This window comes from Coturnix japonica, chromosome Z, assembly GCF_001577835.2.
Source record: "Coturnix japonica isolate 7356 chromosome Z, Coturnix japonica 2.1, whole genome shotgun sequence".
In the NCBI taxonomy this organism is placed as follows: domain Eukaryota; kingdom Metazoa; phylum Chordata; class Aves; order Galliformes; family Phasianidae; genus Coturnix; species Coturnix japonica.
This window is the reverse complement of record NC_029547.1, coordinates 41146441-41165085: the sequence shown is the minus strand read 5'-3', so window position 1 is coordinate 41165085 and position 18645 is coordinate 41146441. Positions and strand designations below refer to the sequence as shown.

At 38.7% G+C, this 18645-nt stretch overlaps 1 protein-coding gene across 1 annotated transcript in view; it reads right to left on the bottom strand.

Annotated features, from left to right (window-relative positions):
- Window positions 1-931: 931 nt before the first annotated feature.
- EPB41L4A (erythrocyte membrane protein band 4.1 like 4A) overlaps window positions 932-18645 on the bottom strand; it is a 107375-nt gene continuing 89661 nt past the window's right edge. Inside the window, exons 17-23 of the mRNA XM_015849456.2 lie at window positions 18501-18578; window positions 12587-12706; window positions 8146-8193; window positions 7848-7916; window positions 6927-7037; window positions 6079-6160; window positions 932-4583 (exon numbers count right to left, since the gene is read on the bottom strand). Of these exons, the coding sequence (XP_015704942.1) occupies window positions 4458-4583; window positions 6079-6160; window positions 6927-7037; window positions 7848-7916; window positions 8146-8193; window positions 12587-12706; window positions 18501-18578 (634 nt within the window). The 3' untranslated portion in view covers window positions 932-4457. The remainder of the gene's footprint in view (window positions 4584-6078; window positions 6161-6926; window positions 7038-7847; window positions 7917-8145; window positions 8194-12586; window positions 12707-18500; window positions 18579-18645) is intronic.

The following is an 18645-nucleotide window of genomic DNA, read 5'->3' as shown; positions in this document are numbered from 1 at the left end:
AATGCCTCAGGACTCCCTTTCTTAGTTTTTGGGTTTTTTTGGTCTTTGTTTTTTTTATGAGCAGCTAACTTGAATTCAATTTTGGAAAAAAAGTGAGGAATCTCAAGTTTTTCTCCATTATTATTTTTCGCTAACACTGTCTGACGGGCACATCATTTTATTAAAATGAGCTGAAAGGATAAGATTCTCAGGTGACCTAGGAGAGTAAGAGAGCAGAGATATTTGTGCTAGATCAGCATTGCACCAATCCTCAATTCTGCTACCTATTCTGTGGAATAAAGTATTAAAGCTAAGAAACAGAACTCTTGAAAGGTGTGCACAGAAAGAGAAGTGTCTTGTTCCAAACTGTTCTTTAACCTAGTATGCTGCATCCAGCTTAATGAGGGCAGGTTCTGTTGAAGGAAAAAATGAAGGAAATGGTAATAAATTTAACAGAAGAATATGAAGAAAGTCAAGTACATGTTGATATCCTTACTGAGGAAGTAATGCACAAAACTGGACAGTTTTTGAAAATTTAACTTTTTAGTAAAGCAGGTGTCACATAAACTAACCAGCGGGGAGATTAGAGGGTTTCTTAACTATTACTGAGAAGGTAGGAGAGAAAATAGGCATGTAAAGGGGAGATAGCATTCGCCATGCTGATAATCTGTATATGTTTGGTTTGGTGGCTAATGTAGTCTGTTGACGCTTTCTGGTGATTTTTTAGATAAGGAAAGAATCTGTACCACAGATAGATATACTGGAAGTATGAAATACAAGGCTGACAGCTTTTTGCTACCAGGAAAAACAGTTCATCTGGAGGAGCTGTATACTCAAGTGCATTTTACTTCATACTACACCTGTTTTTACCAGATGGTCCTGTCAAAGGAATGCATGTTTATAAGGATTTCCTCCTTTGTGTAATGTAAATAAGACACACAGGCAACAGTGGAATGCTCTAAAAATTCAAGTTTTACTTGACTTTTTTAAATAACCTGGACACAATTATTGACACAGCCATCTATCAAATTCAGTTTAGAATAAAGCACACAGTTGCTTCATGAATACTTAATGTACACAGAGCATATGAATCACATCATTGATATGTTTTTGTATGTTGTTTTAAAACATCTTTCTAGAGAGCTTTGAATTAAACAGGCTTTCCCAAAAGAAAATTTGCTATATATCCAGTCCACTATTCACCTGTACAAAGATGACTGATTTGGCAACTTGTAATGACTTTTTTAACCAACATTTTCAGTAGAATGAGCTTTTTTTAGAATATGAGTTGTAATCTTAGGGTCACTGATGAGAAGTGCAGTGTAGAAAACAGCAGGTCAAGGCTAGCTCCCAACGAAAGAAATCAGCCAACAAGCAGGGGGACCGATCCAGACTGTGACAAAATTTTTGCAAGTTTTGTGGTACAAATAGCAAACCCTCTTCATCATATAAAATGTGTTTTACAAAGAGAAAGATCTACGCTGTTGGCGTAGCTAGTGAGTTCTGTGGATTGCTCATTCATAGCATTTACAGAAGTCTCAGGTAAGTACAGAGGCACAATGTTAAAGCTGTTGGCCAGAGGTCACTTCAGCAGACTGGAAGCACAGAGATATGTCCTTGTTTTAGGACTGCAGAGTTGCAGGGCTACCATAGCTGTGCCAAAAAAGTGCTTTTCATGACCAATATCTTGAAGGTTTCTCACACAGAACTTACAGCTTCACAAGCAAAGGTGCCTCTCCTGAAATGACTGAAGAGTAGAAGCTTGAAGGGATAGGAAGTGCACGTTTATGGAATAACTTGATTTTTCTGTTTCATTAGCTGACAGTGATGTCCATGTTTTGGTTTGGTTTGCCACCAATACTAACATTTAATACATGTGCTAAGTTTGGGCTCCCTTGTGCTGAGAAAAAAACTATAGTAATTCTCCAGACTGGTAATCAGACATGCTAAAATCCTGCTTCCTAAATAATCTCATAGGGAACACAGCTAACTCAAATCCAAGACACCACAAGTTTCTCACTTAAATGCAAACAATTTGGCTTGGCTAGAAAACAGCTGTGAACTGAGAATTAAAATCTACCAACAGCAGACTAGGTACAAGCCTATTTTCTTATGCGGTGGGGTAAATAATATGCCACAAATCTGGCTGATGGTATCCACCAACAATACACAAAAGCTCCCAGGCAGATGACAACAAACAGAAAACATCAGGTTGGATATAAGCCTTAGAACAGTTTTCTTCCTGATCAATAACATTTGAAGATTGGCAAGATACAGGCAGTATGTACAGATAATGCACAATAACAACACCAGTACTCCTAAAAGAGCAAATGTGTTCTACTTGCCTGTGCCTGAGTAGGGAATCCAGAATGACAGCAATGATTGAGAAAGCAACAAACTACAAGTCTGTAATTCTCCAGCATGGAACATTTCCTTGAACAAATGAGTGGATTTGATTACATGAGACTGTAACTAGTTCTTGTGTGGTTTGTTGTATTTCAGTAGTCTTGCAGCCTTCTAAAAGACTGTGATGACCTCACCAGAACCTTTGCACAGTGTTAGGTTTTCTTTTTGTGTTTTGTTCTTGCTGTTTTGCTTTTTATAACAGTGCTTGTAAGAATGCTTATCAAAAGTCATAAAGGGGTTACTTTAAACTGGAATGATGATTGATAAAAGCCACTCTCAACAGTCTGGGGCACTTTTTAGCAGTCTTAGAAAGCAATCTGAGCAAGTACTTAAACAAAGCTCAGCAGTGTCCTAGAATGAAATCTCCATGAAATTCAGAAGAGCATCCATGAAAACAGCATTTGCACTACCGCCGGGTTCTAAGTGCTTTCCTCCTCCTAGAACTGTTAACTGAAGAAGCAGCACTGTCCAGAGCACTTGAAAACTACTTGAAAGAAAAGAGATTACCAGATGAATCTGCCTTGCCTGAAACAATGCAGTATGTCTCAGCCTGCAGACTAATCTGTGTTGTAATGGGAATTTACGACATATCTACCACCCTAGCTAGCAGCATCCATCTGACCATCTCAGTTCATTAAAGAATTTAGGAATACTGTAGAAAATAAAACACATTATGCAAGATTTTACTTCTCACTTTTGTTAGGGAAAATGCCATGTTTTGTAAAGCGTAACTTTGGTGCCATATGTATACCCCATCCCATAAAAAGTACTGCTTTTCTGAAAGGACTGTAGTCCCCTGGTATGGTCTTGCTAGGGGCAGAAGACAGAAGACTGTGAATCACTAAAGACAGCAGGTTGACTTTATGGAGGATAAGCATAAAAAAATGGTTTGCTAAGCTTTGCAATTAGCAAATCCAGGCTGCCCCAACTGTGGACAAACGGGTGTCAGAGGAATTTTGTTTGAAGTGACAGGACATGAGAAGAGCTGGGCATCATTTCAGATCTATAGTGTGAGATAACATGCTCAGTCTGCAGCATAATTAATTATTCTACCTACCCTGACAAGAAAAAAAGTTGCAACTATCATACCTGAAATACTGCCTTTGTCATTTTATCATCATAGAAATGGCTCAGAGAGGAATAACAGAAGGTATCAGCATTGATTATTTTGTATTAAAAGAGATTAAGGCAGGCTTTGCTAGTCTAGTCATTAAAAAAAAAATAATAAAAAGAGCTATTTCCTAGCTCTCTTAAATCCTATTCTACCAGTTTTATTTAATCATTACTTAAGTGCATCGCTAAACAATACAATAGATAAGTACATATCCCCTATTTTTTCCAGTATGGTTTACCATAAAATGACAGTCATATTTTTATGGTATGGAATGTTCAGTTAAATAGGCCCCCTGCACAGAAGGACATAAGGACGTTCACCATCCAGAACACTATTGCTGAGAGAGTGTAAGTGTGTACAATTTGTGGAACTCTTTGCTACAGGGCTTTGCTGAATTTCTGAGTTAAAAAAAAAAAGGATTCTGTTGACAACAGTATTAAAAACACCAGCATATCTTTTTACGATATAAACTGTGTAAGAGTTAGCAGTCCTTATGTATCAGGGCACAAGTTGATCACCAGATGAAATCATGAAGATGATTCTTCCTAAATCACACTGTATTGCACAACTGGCCAAAAATATGACTTATTTTGCTTCTCTTGAAGCATCTCCCCATCATGTTAGTTAACAGTCATTTTTTAGAAAGAGGCTGTTCAGTTACAGAGGAGACCATAAAGCATATTTTCCTGTAGCTATTTTTGTTTTTCTTTTGTAAATGTAATTGCTGATCATTCTGTTCTATGAGGATTTTCTGGTTGACTAATCAGCTTCTCCTCAGTCATGCCCCTAGAATGGTCCAAGTGACAAAGGCACTGCTTGGCCCTCCCAGCAAGCAGGCTGTGTTTCTGAATGTCCTGTAGAAACTGCCACTGCTTCAACTTCAGTTCCTTCCCTTGCACGCACAAACAAACACACACACATATTCTTGCCTTCCAAAGAATGTCTTCCAGTGCAGCAGTCAAGTCTCTACCTTAAAACGTGACACCTGTACAGTTTTTATCGTTTTGGTGGTAGTTTTAATATCGACGTTAGTAGATAGCTGAGACTTTTCTTCTAAAAGGCTGTCTTTAGATCCATTTCGTCTCTGGAGGGAAAAAATTAAAATATCTTGTTGATAGGGCACAGAAGAATTTAAATACCATGTTTTGATAACTGCAGCTACGACTGCTGCAGGTGAAGGATATGGCAGTTTACAGATACATACAACAGGGATATGAAAGTCTCTACACTGGATCGAACAGAACCTTTTCATCCCTCTTGCCTCCTCCTCCTCCTCCTACCTACTTCTCCTCTGTGCTATTTGGATTCATATTCCCTACTCAGGAAATTCCACAACTAATTATTTGGTATTTAGCCAAATACAGCAAGCACCATTCGGTGGGAACTGATGGCCAGTGCTGTAAGGAAGTTCACTGCTAGCAGAGAACAGGCTGTTTGTTAGCTAGCCTTGAAGTGAAAATAAATCTGATTGCTGTTTTAAAGTTGTTTGAATTTAAAGTGATTGTAACTGTCTATATGACAAAATATGGCAAGTCTTGCCAGTTAAATTCTGTGGTGTGTCTGGAGCCAGGAGCTAGACTCGATCTTTGTGGATCCCTCCCCACTGGGGGTATTCCATGATTCCATGAATTAAGAATCATACTCATTTTTTATAGAACATGCCATTTCTTACATCTAACATCTCATTTCCAGCACTGATAGGAAGAAAAAAAAAAAAAAAAAATCAAACAAATACTAATTAGTAATAAAAATCAGTCTAGGAGAAAGGAAGATTTTGCAGTCTGTCTATACAATTTTACCTAGGTATATAAAACATAGTATTTACGTAAGAAAAGTTTCTTGTAACTACATAGCTTAGCAGGAAAAACTTCCTCCAGGTAAAACAGCAAGTAACTCTTAGAGAAGCAGTACATACCTTTCTAAGATCTGGAAATTAGATGGAAATATGTCTGGAATTTTTCCTTTTATGTTTGTTTTCCTTTAGATTACTGGTTTAACAGAACTGCAAGTTCTTCCTTCTCGTTTTTTAAGTTTAATATAGCTATCCAATCTAAGTAATGTTACCATAGCTTCAGATAGAAGCTAGTGCTTACAGTAAGTTTTCTCCTTTTTAGATTTCAGTCAGTTAAAAACTATTCAGCAATGGAAGAAAAGAAAAGGAAAAAAAAATTACTTCAAGCCTGAGCTTCAAAAGAAGGGGGGAAAAAAAAAAAAAAAAGACAGTGAATAATAATATTTAATAAATGTTGAGAGTTGATTATCCTCTTGTAGAGAACTGGTTATGTTCTTAAGCATGCATCCAACTTACACTGAGAAAATATCTTTAATAGCAGAAGCATGTGTCAACTGCAGGCATGTGCTACAGAATTCCATATATTTAGAAACATAAACAAAACATAGTGCAAAACATAAAATTTCCAGCTATGCTGTTGTTGAAAAAAAAAAAGAAAAAAAAAAAGTCAGCTTTTATTATCACTGAAAAACAACTTATTTAAATAAAGCACTAGATCCCCTTCTGCATCAAATAAATAAATAAATAGATAAACAATGGAAAATTGTAAAGATGGGTAATTACTAACCTGCTGAGTAAACTGGATGCCAGGACCTTTAACATCTGAGGATCGTGTAACAGGCAGTGGAGGCACCAGATCATTTTTAGCACTGGAATTAGGATATTACATAATTAACTGCTATAATGAAGTAAACAATGAAATGTACACAAAAGTAATACTTAAACTAACCAAGGGAGTTACCTAAGCAAACTCTGGAATCCCAACACCTGAGTTTAGCCATCCGAAAGCTATCATGCTGACTATTAATAGTCAGTCAATGGAGGAATCAACCTGGCACCTTTCATCCCATCCTTATTCCTGGGTCTCTTACCTCCTGGTCTGGAGGGACAGTTCATTTTCATGTGATCATGCACATGCCAGATGTCTCCCAAGGTCCCATCTAGCTGAAACTAGCCCCTCAAGCCCCTTGCTGCAGGGTATAAGCATTTTCTCTACAAAGCAGTCTTTTAGGAAAGACTGACTTACCCACTGCTGGGTACACAGGAGTTCCTGTGAAGCAATTTACTACAAGTGACATTTTGATACTAATTAAAGACGTTATGTATTTGGAAAGCAGCTTGTGAATTCTCCATTTAGGAACTTCAAGTCTTACCACAAAGGAACTACAAAGGTTTATTCTCCATATTTTCACTTTTCTGAGTGGACCAAGCAAGCCTCTGTGGCCAAAAGAGACCAGACATGCTTTTGTACTTCTTTGAATCACGTAGGTCTGAAGAGCTACAGGTTTACTTATCCTTGATCCTATGGCAGCAAACAATCACATGTAAGCCCCTTCTAATCTAACTGCAAGTGAGCTCTGAACAATTTCTAAGCCAGATTAAAACAGCACTTTGCTAATAATCCCAGTCACGTACTTCACTTCAGACAGAACAGATCTTTCACCGTCAGAGCACTGGGACCGCCGATACTGACGGTAACTTCGAGGTGAATGTGAATGCCTAATGCGTATTGGGTCGCCTTGGGTCCTAGGAGAGACACAAAATTCACAACAGCAGGTTAATAAATCAGACCTTTGGAATAAAAACAAAATGCAGCTGCCACCTGAGAGACCCTCCCTTTTGAGTCTGTACCTGGAATTCAATGCTTTATAAGTGCAGCAATCACAGACTAACATGTTGGTTTTAAAGAATGGAAGTATTTAATACAGAATGCCTTAATATATGCAGCTTTAACGTCACCCTTTTCTGTTCAGTGGTGCTGAGGAAGCAAATTATAATGCAAAGCGTGATTCCAATTCTGTCACAGGCAGCTGCCTGCATTAAGACATGGCATCCCAAATGGGCAATTATCACAGCAAAATAGATGCCTGTTCTTAAGGAAAGGGCTATGCAGTGGCATCTGCCCATGATAAGTAACAGAGATGAACAAGTCAAACAGTGCTTTAAGTGGTCACAATAAAAATGTAAGAAGAAAGCATAAATTCAAGAAAGAAACGTGTTTATTTGCATTCAGTTCTCCTCGATTCTGTAATGCATAGCACATAGAATAGACTTGTGTACAGACTGATGTAGATACAGAGCATACAGACATACAGCAAGTCCGTAAGTATGCGAAACGGAGAGAAAGAGAAGATTTTTTTTCATATTTGGGAAAGAAAATACTAGGTTTTAAAAATATGAAGTGTTTTTACCCAACCCAGGCTAGGCATACATCAGGGCTAGGTACAATTTTAGGATAATTTAAGTATAAACCCAATCATACTTCAGTATAACAAAGTTCATGTTAAAAAAAGTAAGCTTTTATATTCACTAAGAAAAATCCTGATAGAAACTCACTCTATTTTCGTGTATGGTATTTCTTTCAATTGCTCCTCAGACAAGCCTGATGGATCCACAAGTTCCTTCCTAGAAAGCAATAGGCAAAGTAAAAAGTCTAATAGTAGCTCCCAACTTCAAACCCATTCTTTTTGTTATTATTATTATTTTATTAAGTATCTTCTACCAGTCAATTATACCTGTAAAATTTATCACAACATTTAACCAAATCCAAAAGCAATGACCCATAGCCACAGGGAAAGAGATGTGATGAACCATTTGAGAGACAGTGCAGCAGTCATTCAGGTGCTATACTTACTGAATATGTTTCCAGAGTTCTTCTTTAGCTTGTACATCTGGGCTTCTCCTACAAACACCAACAAAGACCATAAACCATGAAAACCATAATCCAACACCTTGTTGTCCAATAATCAATGTTAAGAACACAGCCTGTACAGAAATCATTACAAGCATAGTCCACTCATGACTTCTGCAAATAGAGTTTGTTAACTCATAAAATACATTAAAGCATTAAATGCTTTAATCTAACTGAAAAAAATATTTCCTCTAACCTACAAGTACTGATCCACTAGCGAAGAATGTGCTTAATATATCAATGACAGAAGGGCTCCTCTTTGCAAGCTATAGCATTATCCAGCCGCTACTACCCAGTTACCCAGATGAAGACAGCCTGTTCTAGAATAACCTCTTAAAAAGGAGAAACTCTGTGACCCAAGGAGCTCTCTGTGAACAGGGAAAGGGACAGACTATGCCAGTCTGGCACAGCAGTTGTCCCCAGTACTCACTGGCAAAGGACCCACTGCTCTACTGTGCTCACAGCACAGTCTTTACTTTCTCGTCATTTCCAATTACAGTTTTTCCTCAGTTTTCTTAGCACTGTCATGTCTGGGAAAAAACAAACTAAAAACAAACCACCACCACCTAAAAGCCAGTAACTCTCTCCCACCCAACCACACATCCTCCACACCAGGTCCGTATGTTAGCATGTAATTAATTCATGGAGAAATTACATAGCTAAAATCATGATTTCTGCAACACACATATAGAGATGTAGAAAGGTATGACTGAGTAGCAAGCCTCATATTTTTCCAGTGAAATACCGAAAATGTTGCATCCAAACTCGATCCTCCTTTCTTTTCTTTTGCTTATTCTACATCACTGCAGGGGTTAATGTGAAATCCTCATTGATGCTGAATCTCAAATCATGTAAGAGATTAAATAAGCACTCTATGCATTGGCAGGGATAGCATTTGCATAGAGTAATCAGATAACCCTTTCATTGGGACTATACTAGCTGTAGACAGCTAGATTGTTCTACATCACCTGGGATGTAAGGGATGCCGCTTCTAGATGGATTCCGTATGCATAAATCCGTGATGTTCTTACGCTGCAAGGGGCAGCTGTTTCCAAGCAGCATCCTGCCCGCCCTTACTGCTCAGCTCCTCCTGATGGTAACAGCCACAGTCACAATTAGCATGCAGCATTACTTTTGTTAGTGCTCAGAGGTTTTTGTTTCTCTGTGCACTTGTGTTTATTGTAATGTATTTCATTTTCTTATGTTTTCACTTCTCCCATCTCACCTCCCTTCTTGCATTTACTTTGCCTCTTCTTACACCAACCCATGTTTTTTTTTTTTAACTCTCTGACATAGAAGCTTGTTATCCAGTGGCTTTTAACAGCCCTTTGCACCCCCGACTCCTGAACTGGTTTCTCCTTCTCGGCAATCCCTTGGTCACAGAGCAGCAGCTGCTGTATCCACCCAGGGACTAGGGAGAGGGAATAATCTGGCAGTGGGGAATGCAAAGGCTCAGTGAAAAATGCCCTCTTCTTCAGAGAGGCTTTGTCATGCCTGCAAGCCCCAGTGTGCCTGAGGAAGCACAGCCTCTCATTCCTCCTCTTCCTTTCAACCCACAACTCCACTAGTAAGGAAGCCTCTGCTGCACAATTCCTGTACAGTCAAACATGGCAAGCCACGAGGGGAAAAAATATCACAAAGGGGCTGGAAACAATAATTTCTCATGTAAATACCTTTAGGAATTCTCATCTTAACATCATTTATTTTCCACCTGCTTAAGAAGTGTTACATTACTGGGATTACCTCGCAGCACTTGTTCAGCTTAACTCCCAACAAATAATATTCAGGAATATTCTGAATAAAAGCATTTTTTCTATGAAAAATGCCTCCTTGTAAGGCAGTAGGAACATTAGCACTCTGAAATGAAGAAAAGTCCGTAGAAGGAGATGTCTTGTTGGAGTGTAACGCAGGTACTGTAAATCCTGCATTAAAAAGCTATGTTTGTACAGCTCTGAACAGCCTGTGACATTGTATCCTCACAGCCAGATCACAATGCCTCTTTCCCTTTGTTTGCAACTTTTTTATTGTGAATTGTTATACAAATCATTGTTTGGACACATGATCTATGCTCAGATTGTCTTACTGCAGTATCTGAATCCAGTTTTGAATGGACAACAGTTTACAAACAATTTGCTCACTAATCAAATTCAATGATGTGCAAGAAATCCAGTGGGAATTCTCTGAGCACTGAGTCTCTAGTATCCTTTGTTTTTCTGTTTGGTTTTTACTAGCTCAAACAGCCCTACATTTTAATATGGCCTGCGATATATTTTGTGTCTGCATCTGCATGCTTATTAATACTTCAGTGTGATTCACAAACAGTAAATTTAAATAGCCATGGAATTTCAATGGCCATTCTTCTTAATTAAAAAAGCCCTTTGGCTACACACATGTTTCAGACAAACTCTTGAAAACAAACCCGGCAGAACTAGAATTCAGAGCTCTCTATATCTCTGATTCCATTAGAAGAAAGAAAGGTCAAATTCTTGTTAAATATTTTTATTCCTGAGACTGAGGAGACCCCATCCCCGCCACCAAGAATGATTAATACCACTCATTATCAAACAAATGTAATACAGCATGCCAGACACAATAAAAACGTTTGCACATTTAGAATGGACGTTTATTTAAGCCGACTGAAATAACAGACTTAATGTGAAAGGCCTCAGCTGTATTATTAAAATGATGGTTTTCTATATGCAGATTGAGATGACCATATGGCCAGATCTAAAAATAAAAGTAGCCATACCTTACACTCTAGGAAATAATTTCCCTTGCCTCTGACCTGCATTCAGTCCTGTAAACAAACAGCTGAGCTGAACCAAATCAAATCAATGTTCTTATACCCTAATGTACCTTGGGCTAACCCGTTCATATAAAGGCATTTTACTAAACATTTTGAAATATGCTTCTAAAGGAATTCACAATTTACTTTTTCCATTCATGCTTCCATACGTTACATACCTACCCCACACATCACAGTTTGAGATGGTGTTTTGTTTTTTTTCCTTCCCTGTTTTAACTGAAGAATGAGACAAAGGGAGGAATATTAATCATCACTAACAGAATACGGAGAAGAAATGAAGGGTCACCCAGAACTTTCGGGATTTCTCCTTTCTTTGTGTCATCTGCAATCTTTCCTTCTTTTGTATGACATCACTCTTTACTAGTAGTGAATTAGGGGCATATACAGCAGAAATTCGCTGTGCTGGAAATAAAACCCTTATCTTTCTCTCAGTCGGCCACAAGAGGGAGCCCTCAATGTCCTAGCAATGAAATCCACTTGGTGTATGGAAAAAACGTGAGTTTTCTATAAATTTAATCTAACCCAGTTTGCACTAGCTCTTATAAAATGTTTTTTTTAAAAAGTAATCAAAACTGATCAACTGTATTTTGTAGCATCCATACAAGTAAGCATTAATACCTCTTTATCTTTAGTGATTTATCATTGTGTAATTACACCCAATAAAGTTTGACTTCTGTGCAGCTGAAAATGAACACGACTGCTCAAATCTAGTTCAAATAGGAATTCTGACCCTTGAAAATGTAACACTAAATGCTAGTTCTCATTAAAAAAAACAAAAGGTAAACTATGAAAATGGAGAAAAAAATTAGTTCCAGCACCATGTGTAACTGCAAACAGAACTCAAGGGAATTTTGATACAAGAAGCAGAAGAGTAGATTAAATTACAGCAGGTAAGAATGAAGTTATTTATTAAGGCATTATACAGGCTCTGCTGGTCTGTTCTCAACATGAAAGGTAAATTTAAGAAAAGACATTAAAGGGAATTCTCTGCATAATTGTGTCACAGAGATTACATATTGTGCATCAGTGCTGGAATGGAACGGTTCACCTGATTTAAGCAGGCAGTGAGGATGGGGACACAGTTACAAAGATTACTCTCTATTGTTTTTCTACCAGTGATACATAGCTGCTTTCCTATGTACCAATGACAACTGGACATGAAGACATGAGCAGCTAATCTCATCAGTAACAATGCTGCAGGTGTTGTATTGATGAAAGACGTGTACACGGACTTCACAAATTCCTGTATCTACCACATAAAATCTGAATATTTTCACAGACATGCTGTCCAGAAGTGGGAACCACTGTCCTCATAGAATTATAGACCTCACTGAAGGCAATGGAGAGAGTCCAGGTGTGTTACAAAGCTCTTTTTGTAAAGTTATTCACTGTCTGAAATACAAACCCCTAGATTGATTCAGACCACAAAGAGAAATCTGCTTAAGGAAGGACATGCAACATGACTACTGCTTCTCTTCAGCAGTTGAGAGCAAAAACCACACTGGAGGTGTCCCTCCCACATTTTAACACACCACAGCAGCACTAATTCTCATGTCATAGTGGTCAAGGGGTACATACGATCGAGATCTGTGCCTGGATCGACGGTAGTTTGGATCTGCCTGGTTTTTCTCTTTCTGTCGTCGTAGCACAGCTTCCCACTGAGGAGCTGAGTCAACCATGTCATTTTCTTGCCGTAATCTGCAGAGAAAGTACCGGAACTTAGTCTAAGGTTTACAACACAGAATGCTCAGAGGCAGCAAAGAGGGTGTTTTTTATCTCCACAGAAATCCATCTCCTGCAATGCAATATTTTTACATTTTATCTTGCCAACTTTTGAATCATGTTCCCAAAATACATTAAATGCAAAAACCTGTATAAAACATAGACTCACTGATTTGTTTTATTTAGCTCAAGCCGAAATGAATCAATCCAAGACATCAAAACAGACCTACAAATCAAATTTACCCTGTTTTCCCAGGTGGAAATGTCTTCCATCTGGAATGTTTTTGCTATCCCACTTAGATGCTGAAGTCCTCTTCATATACAGCAAGCATAAGCCCAATACTGTGACACAAGACTCCAGTACTACTACAAATTAATCATCTCCTTTGTCACCCAAGGCCTAGCAACCCTTCCCAATGAGCACCTCTGGTCCCTGGAACAGGCACAAAGCCCAGACAGAATGGGAAAATCCCATCACAAAGGAAACAATCTCCTAATTTTATTTATCTGACAGAGGGAGGCAAAAAAACTGAGAAAGGAGGAAGTTTTTAAACTCCAGCTCTGCTCAAGTGTGGATAGGTGTGAAGCATGAGATAAATGAGTCCTGCTCAGAGGTGCAGACAAACTCATTACTCAAACAGTCGTGGAACTAACAAGGTAGAAAGGAATGTGAAATCCTAAATTCTGTGAATTATTTCATACACTGAAGTACACAAATTCTTTTGGATCTAAGATATTGTAGTACCAGGTGATTTTCATATGTGATTCTGTTTTCTTCCCAAGTCATGAATCCCATTACTGCAATGTATTAAAGATTACAACAGATGTCAATACGCAGTAAAATGAACACATTTGAGAGTGGGCTGACATAATTCTATCATGGAAAAGCTGGTCAGGACAACTGGCACAACAACGGTTGGTCATTAAAAGCTCTAGAAGCTTCAGGGTTTTAGTACTGCAGATACCGCTGCTGTGATAAAATGCTAAGCTGGGACAAGTGGATGTGTCTAGCTTCAGTCAATTCAACAGTGATTTATGTATAAACATATAAACCACCCTGGAAAATATCACTCAAAGAGTATGAAAGTATGACCAGCATACTGAATAAGCTAGGGAAGCTTAACAAAAAAAAATTAATGGGAAGACTGGAAACAAGCAAATAAACCATCAGAGGTAAGTGTTTTATGAGGTGGAGACATGACTGCCTGAAAAATGTACGGCATGCTGTTGTTGTTGCTCTTCAGTAAATATGTACCTTTCTAGTTAAATTTGCTGTGTTCACAGCAGGGGGTTGGAGCTCGACGATGTTTAAGGTCCCTTCCTACCTACACCATTCTGTGATTCTAAGTTTTTAATTGCATTGAGCTGAACTGACAAAGCAGGCTGGTAATTTTGCTTTAATAAAATCTTCACTCACATGCATGAGTTTTGAGCTAGATCCCCAAGTACTGTAAACAATCATAACTCTAACGAATGGCACTAAGCATCTGGAACAGACGACAATATAGGTATTGGTTTCTAATCAGGCTTTTTTAAACCTGTAATCTGGTGGTAGGGATTAACATAAGCATCTATCTAATGCTTGTGTAAAAGAACTCACACAGTAACAAGTAATGAATTGTGATTTTCATCCTGGATAATCCAGTTTGTGGAGACAGCAATAATCCCACATGGCATAAACAGTATGAACTGCCTCACACATATGGCCCATCACTTAAACCTGAACAAAAAGAAGACATGTGGCTGTCAGACCAGCACTGCTACACTGGGTGCTGAATCTGCCAGCTTGCCATCTACCCTAAATCTCTTTTGATTTTAAACCATTCCCTCTCGTCTTATATACTCCTCAAAGAAGTGGCTCCCTCCATCCTTCCTGCAGGTCCCTTTTAAGTATTGTAAGGCCAAAGCCAAGTGCCCCTAGAGCCTTCTCTTCTTCAAGCTAAACAAGCCCAGCTCTCTCACCCCCTCTTCATAGGAGAGGTGCTCCAGCACTCTGATCATCTTCGTGGTCCTCCTCTGGATGTGCCCCAAATCTCCTCATCTTTCTTCAGCTAGAGGACCCCAGTCTTGGAGGCAGTACTCTAGGAAGACCTCATGAGAGCTGAACAGAGGGGGACAAATCACCTCCCTGTGCCAGCTCCCTAAGCTAGCTATGCTTATTTATTTATTTATTTATTTTATTTTATTTTTTATTTTATTTTATTTTATTTTATTTTTTTAATGCAGTTCAGACTTTCTTGGTTGGCATTCTGGGCTGCAAGCACACACTGCCAGCTTTCTCATAAGCCAGCACCCAGGACCTTCTCCCCAGGGCTGCTTTCAATCCATTCTCTATGTAATACTCCATTACACTTTAATGCTGTGCAAAAGATGGCAGCAGAGGTGCATTCCAATAGAATGGCATCTGAATGAAAGTGCATATGAAGCAAAGGTGCGGAACTGAAATACAGAAGAAACTGCACTCATTTACATTCAGTGACGTCTGCTGAACGCCTCTGAAGACCAAACAGCAGATGGGAAGTCCTATATAGAGAGACTGGTGAGGTGTTGGAACTGTCTGCCCTGAGAGGCTGTGGATGCTCTGTCCCTAGGGGCGTTCAAGACCAGGTCTGATGGGGCCCTGGGCAACCTGATCTAGTACCAGATCTGGATGCTGGCAGCCCTGCCTGCAGCAAGGTGGGTTAAAACTTGATGATCACTGGGGTCCCTTCTAATCCAAACCATTCCATGACTCCATAATTCTATGTGAGTATAGTGAGGGGTGGGTGGTGAGTTTCTGCAGCAGCAACTGCAGCTTACCTCCATAGGCACCTGTTTTCACAAGTGCAGTATGCAGGATCTTCTTATTGTCAGCAAAAACGCATAGCTAACAGTGGTGACTATGTTAAAAAAGAGTGCTCTGTAGCTAAGAATGTTCTCTATCAGATGGTGTTGCTGTGTTCTTTGTACCTGCTACAGTTTCCGTGGAAATAAAAAGGAGGCATTATTTTCAGAGTGACCAATATTCATCATAGGTTCTTACTCTTACCATGAATACTTGCTTTGGAGGAAATGTTCAGAATCACAGAATTATAGAATGGCCTCTGTTGAAAAGGACCACAATGATCATTTAGTTTCAAACCCCTGCTATGTGCAGGGTCACCAGCCACCAGATCAGGCTGCCCAGAGCCACATCCAGCCTTGCCTTGAATGCCTGCAAGGATGGGGCATCCACAACCTCCTTGGGCAACCTGTTCCAGTGCATAAGCACCCTCTGTATGAAAAACTTCCTCCTAGTATCTAACCTAAACCTGCTCTGTCTCAGTTTTAAACCATTTCCTCTCGTCCTATCACTATCCACACTCATAAATAGCCATTCCCCCTCCTGTTTATGCACTCCTTTCAAGTACTGGAAGGCCACAATGAGGTCTCCCCAGAGCCTTCTCTTCTCCAAGCTAAACAAGCCCAGTTCCCTCACCCTTTCTTCACAGGAGAGGTGCTCCAGCCCTCTGATCATCTTAGCAGTCCTGTTCTGCACCCACTCTAAGAGCTCCACATCTTTCTTGTACCGGAGTCCCCAAGCCTGAATACAGTACTACAGATGGGGCCTCACAAGAGCTGAGTAAAGGGGGAGGATCACCTCCCTCTCCCACTGAGATAAAAGATTTTCTTCCCATTCTTCTACCTTTCTACCTTTAGTAGGTCACACCTGCTTTTTTTTTGCTTTTTTTTTCCCATGATGTTTTATTTCTACCTAACAAAAAGTTGACAGTAGTTTCAATACAACAGCAGAAGTTAGTGTGCTTGACTCAGGAACTCAGTTATTATACTGTGAAATAAATTAATATTAATCTATGCAATGAATAAACCTGAGTAAAAGCACTTGGAAGCCTCACTGTATTGTCACAACTAACCCTGCTGTAGATGGACCACCTCTGCTAAGAGAGCAAAGTAAACCTCTGCCTGTGTCCTTTTAGCTTATGAGATTCTTGTTTTGTATGCTAACAAAATGGAAAAAAATCATTATGATTGCTGCTTTTCCTGGTTTTGCTGACAAGGAAAAAGTACCTGACCTTCCTTAATTAATGTCTGTTTACTTTAGCACTTATTACTTATACAATTGCAATTTGTATTTAATTGTATTTAAAATTACAATTACTTATAATCTCGCCTGATTTCAAGTGACCATCTAGGAGCAACAGATGCTGTAACTTCAACATTTTTAGCATATCTTACATTTCTGGGCATGTCAGAAGAACATAAAAATTCTTGTCCTTCCATACAAATTGATTATACTCTTTTTAATTGTAAGCACTTTTTCACAAACTAAGAACAGTTGGTAAAGGCCCATTCATTTCTTCAGAAAAGGGTAGGCATAACTTATGTCTTCTTACAATTCAATCTTTATATTGCAGGAATCTTTTAAAAACATTCTTGTGGCCAGTCTAATTTCATTGACTTGCCTGTGGAACTCTGAGAACAAGAGGTTTCACAGGAGAAAAAGGCAGGCAAGATTGCACTGAGAGAATGAAACACAGAATGCACCCACATATCACTGAAAATATACCCAGTACTTCATTCAAACCTCAGAGCTCACCCAGAAAACAAAACTTCCATACACAGTATTATGCTGTTAGCTGAGTATCTCAGAAGACTGCTCTGCTCTGATTTAAACAATTGCCAAAGAAACCTCATGATTCAGCTATGCTTTATGCAAGACCATTTCAATGTTAAGAATTTTATAGAATCTCTTCAGCTCTTGAAAGTTATGCTTAACATACACATTTCTCAGCACTGTTCTAATATATCAAGCAAATCCCCACCTTTAAAAGCTTCAAAATACCTGAAAAAAATTTATCACTAATAATTCTGTAGGCAAAACAAGGAACACAACAGCTTGTGGAGACTACTTTAAAAAAACCTAATCAATCCCTTTTTTGCTCAGTGACAGTTCTCATTTGCTCTGTTTATGCAATATGAAGCTCTATGTGCTTTGCTGAAATACGTTATATAAATAGCTCTCATGCTGCTACCACAAGTGCAATATAAAAATGCTACAGCAAGTTAGTTGTTATGCCAACTTCTTATCATCAAGAAAAACAGAACATAAGATCCAAACCTTACTAGCATCATTTGACATTAAATGCTATTGTTCTATTGTTCTACTAAAAGCTGGCATTGTACACAATCATAGAATCACTCAGATTGGAAAAGACCTTCAAGATCAAGTCCAACCACCACCTAACCATACTACCCTAAAGTCTTAACAACCCTCTGCTAAATCATTCTGGATTTAGGCCTACAGTTCACATTTTGGAAAATAAAAATACTAACATAACTAAATACAAGCATTTGAAAACAACATCAAGTTTCAGATCCATTCAAAACTGTTTTTTCTACTTGCCACAATGGCGTATTTTTTGCTCAAAACAGACACCTGAAAATTTGGAAGTTTTAAAGTATATGCTGTGAATACCATATCCATTATTATCCACTTTATTTGTATCAATGCTGCAAGTCCTTTATTAACATGTCCAGGATTTGACTTTGCAGTTCATTAGTGAGATCTTTCCATGCATTAAGAGAAAGTACATATTTGCTGCACATACCAAAGGCATACATGCAATATGGCAATTCTCTCTCTTTTTATTCAAGCAACAACTTGACACTGCTTCAGGAAGACTGCGTCCATATATAACATCAGTCCCTATTAGGGCTGTCTCAAGAAAATCTATTCTCTAGTTGTCTGTGTTTCATACAAGTAAAATGGTCTAAACAATAAAAAGGTCACCTGTTTCTCTTCTTCCGATGCTCCCTGTTGGAATTTTCAGATTCACTGCCACTGCTGGTGTTACAACGAGAACGTGATCTGGAGAAGAGAAAAGCAGTATCTCAGGATCACTTTAATCACTAATATCTTGTGAAAAATGCTGATG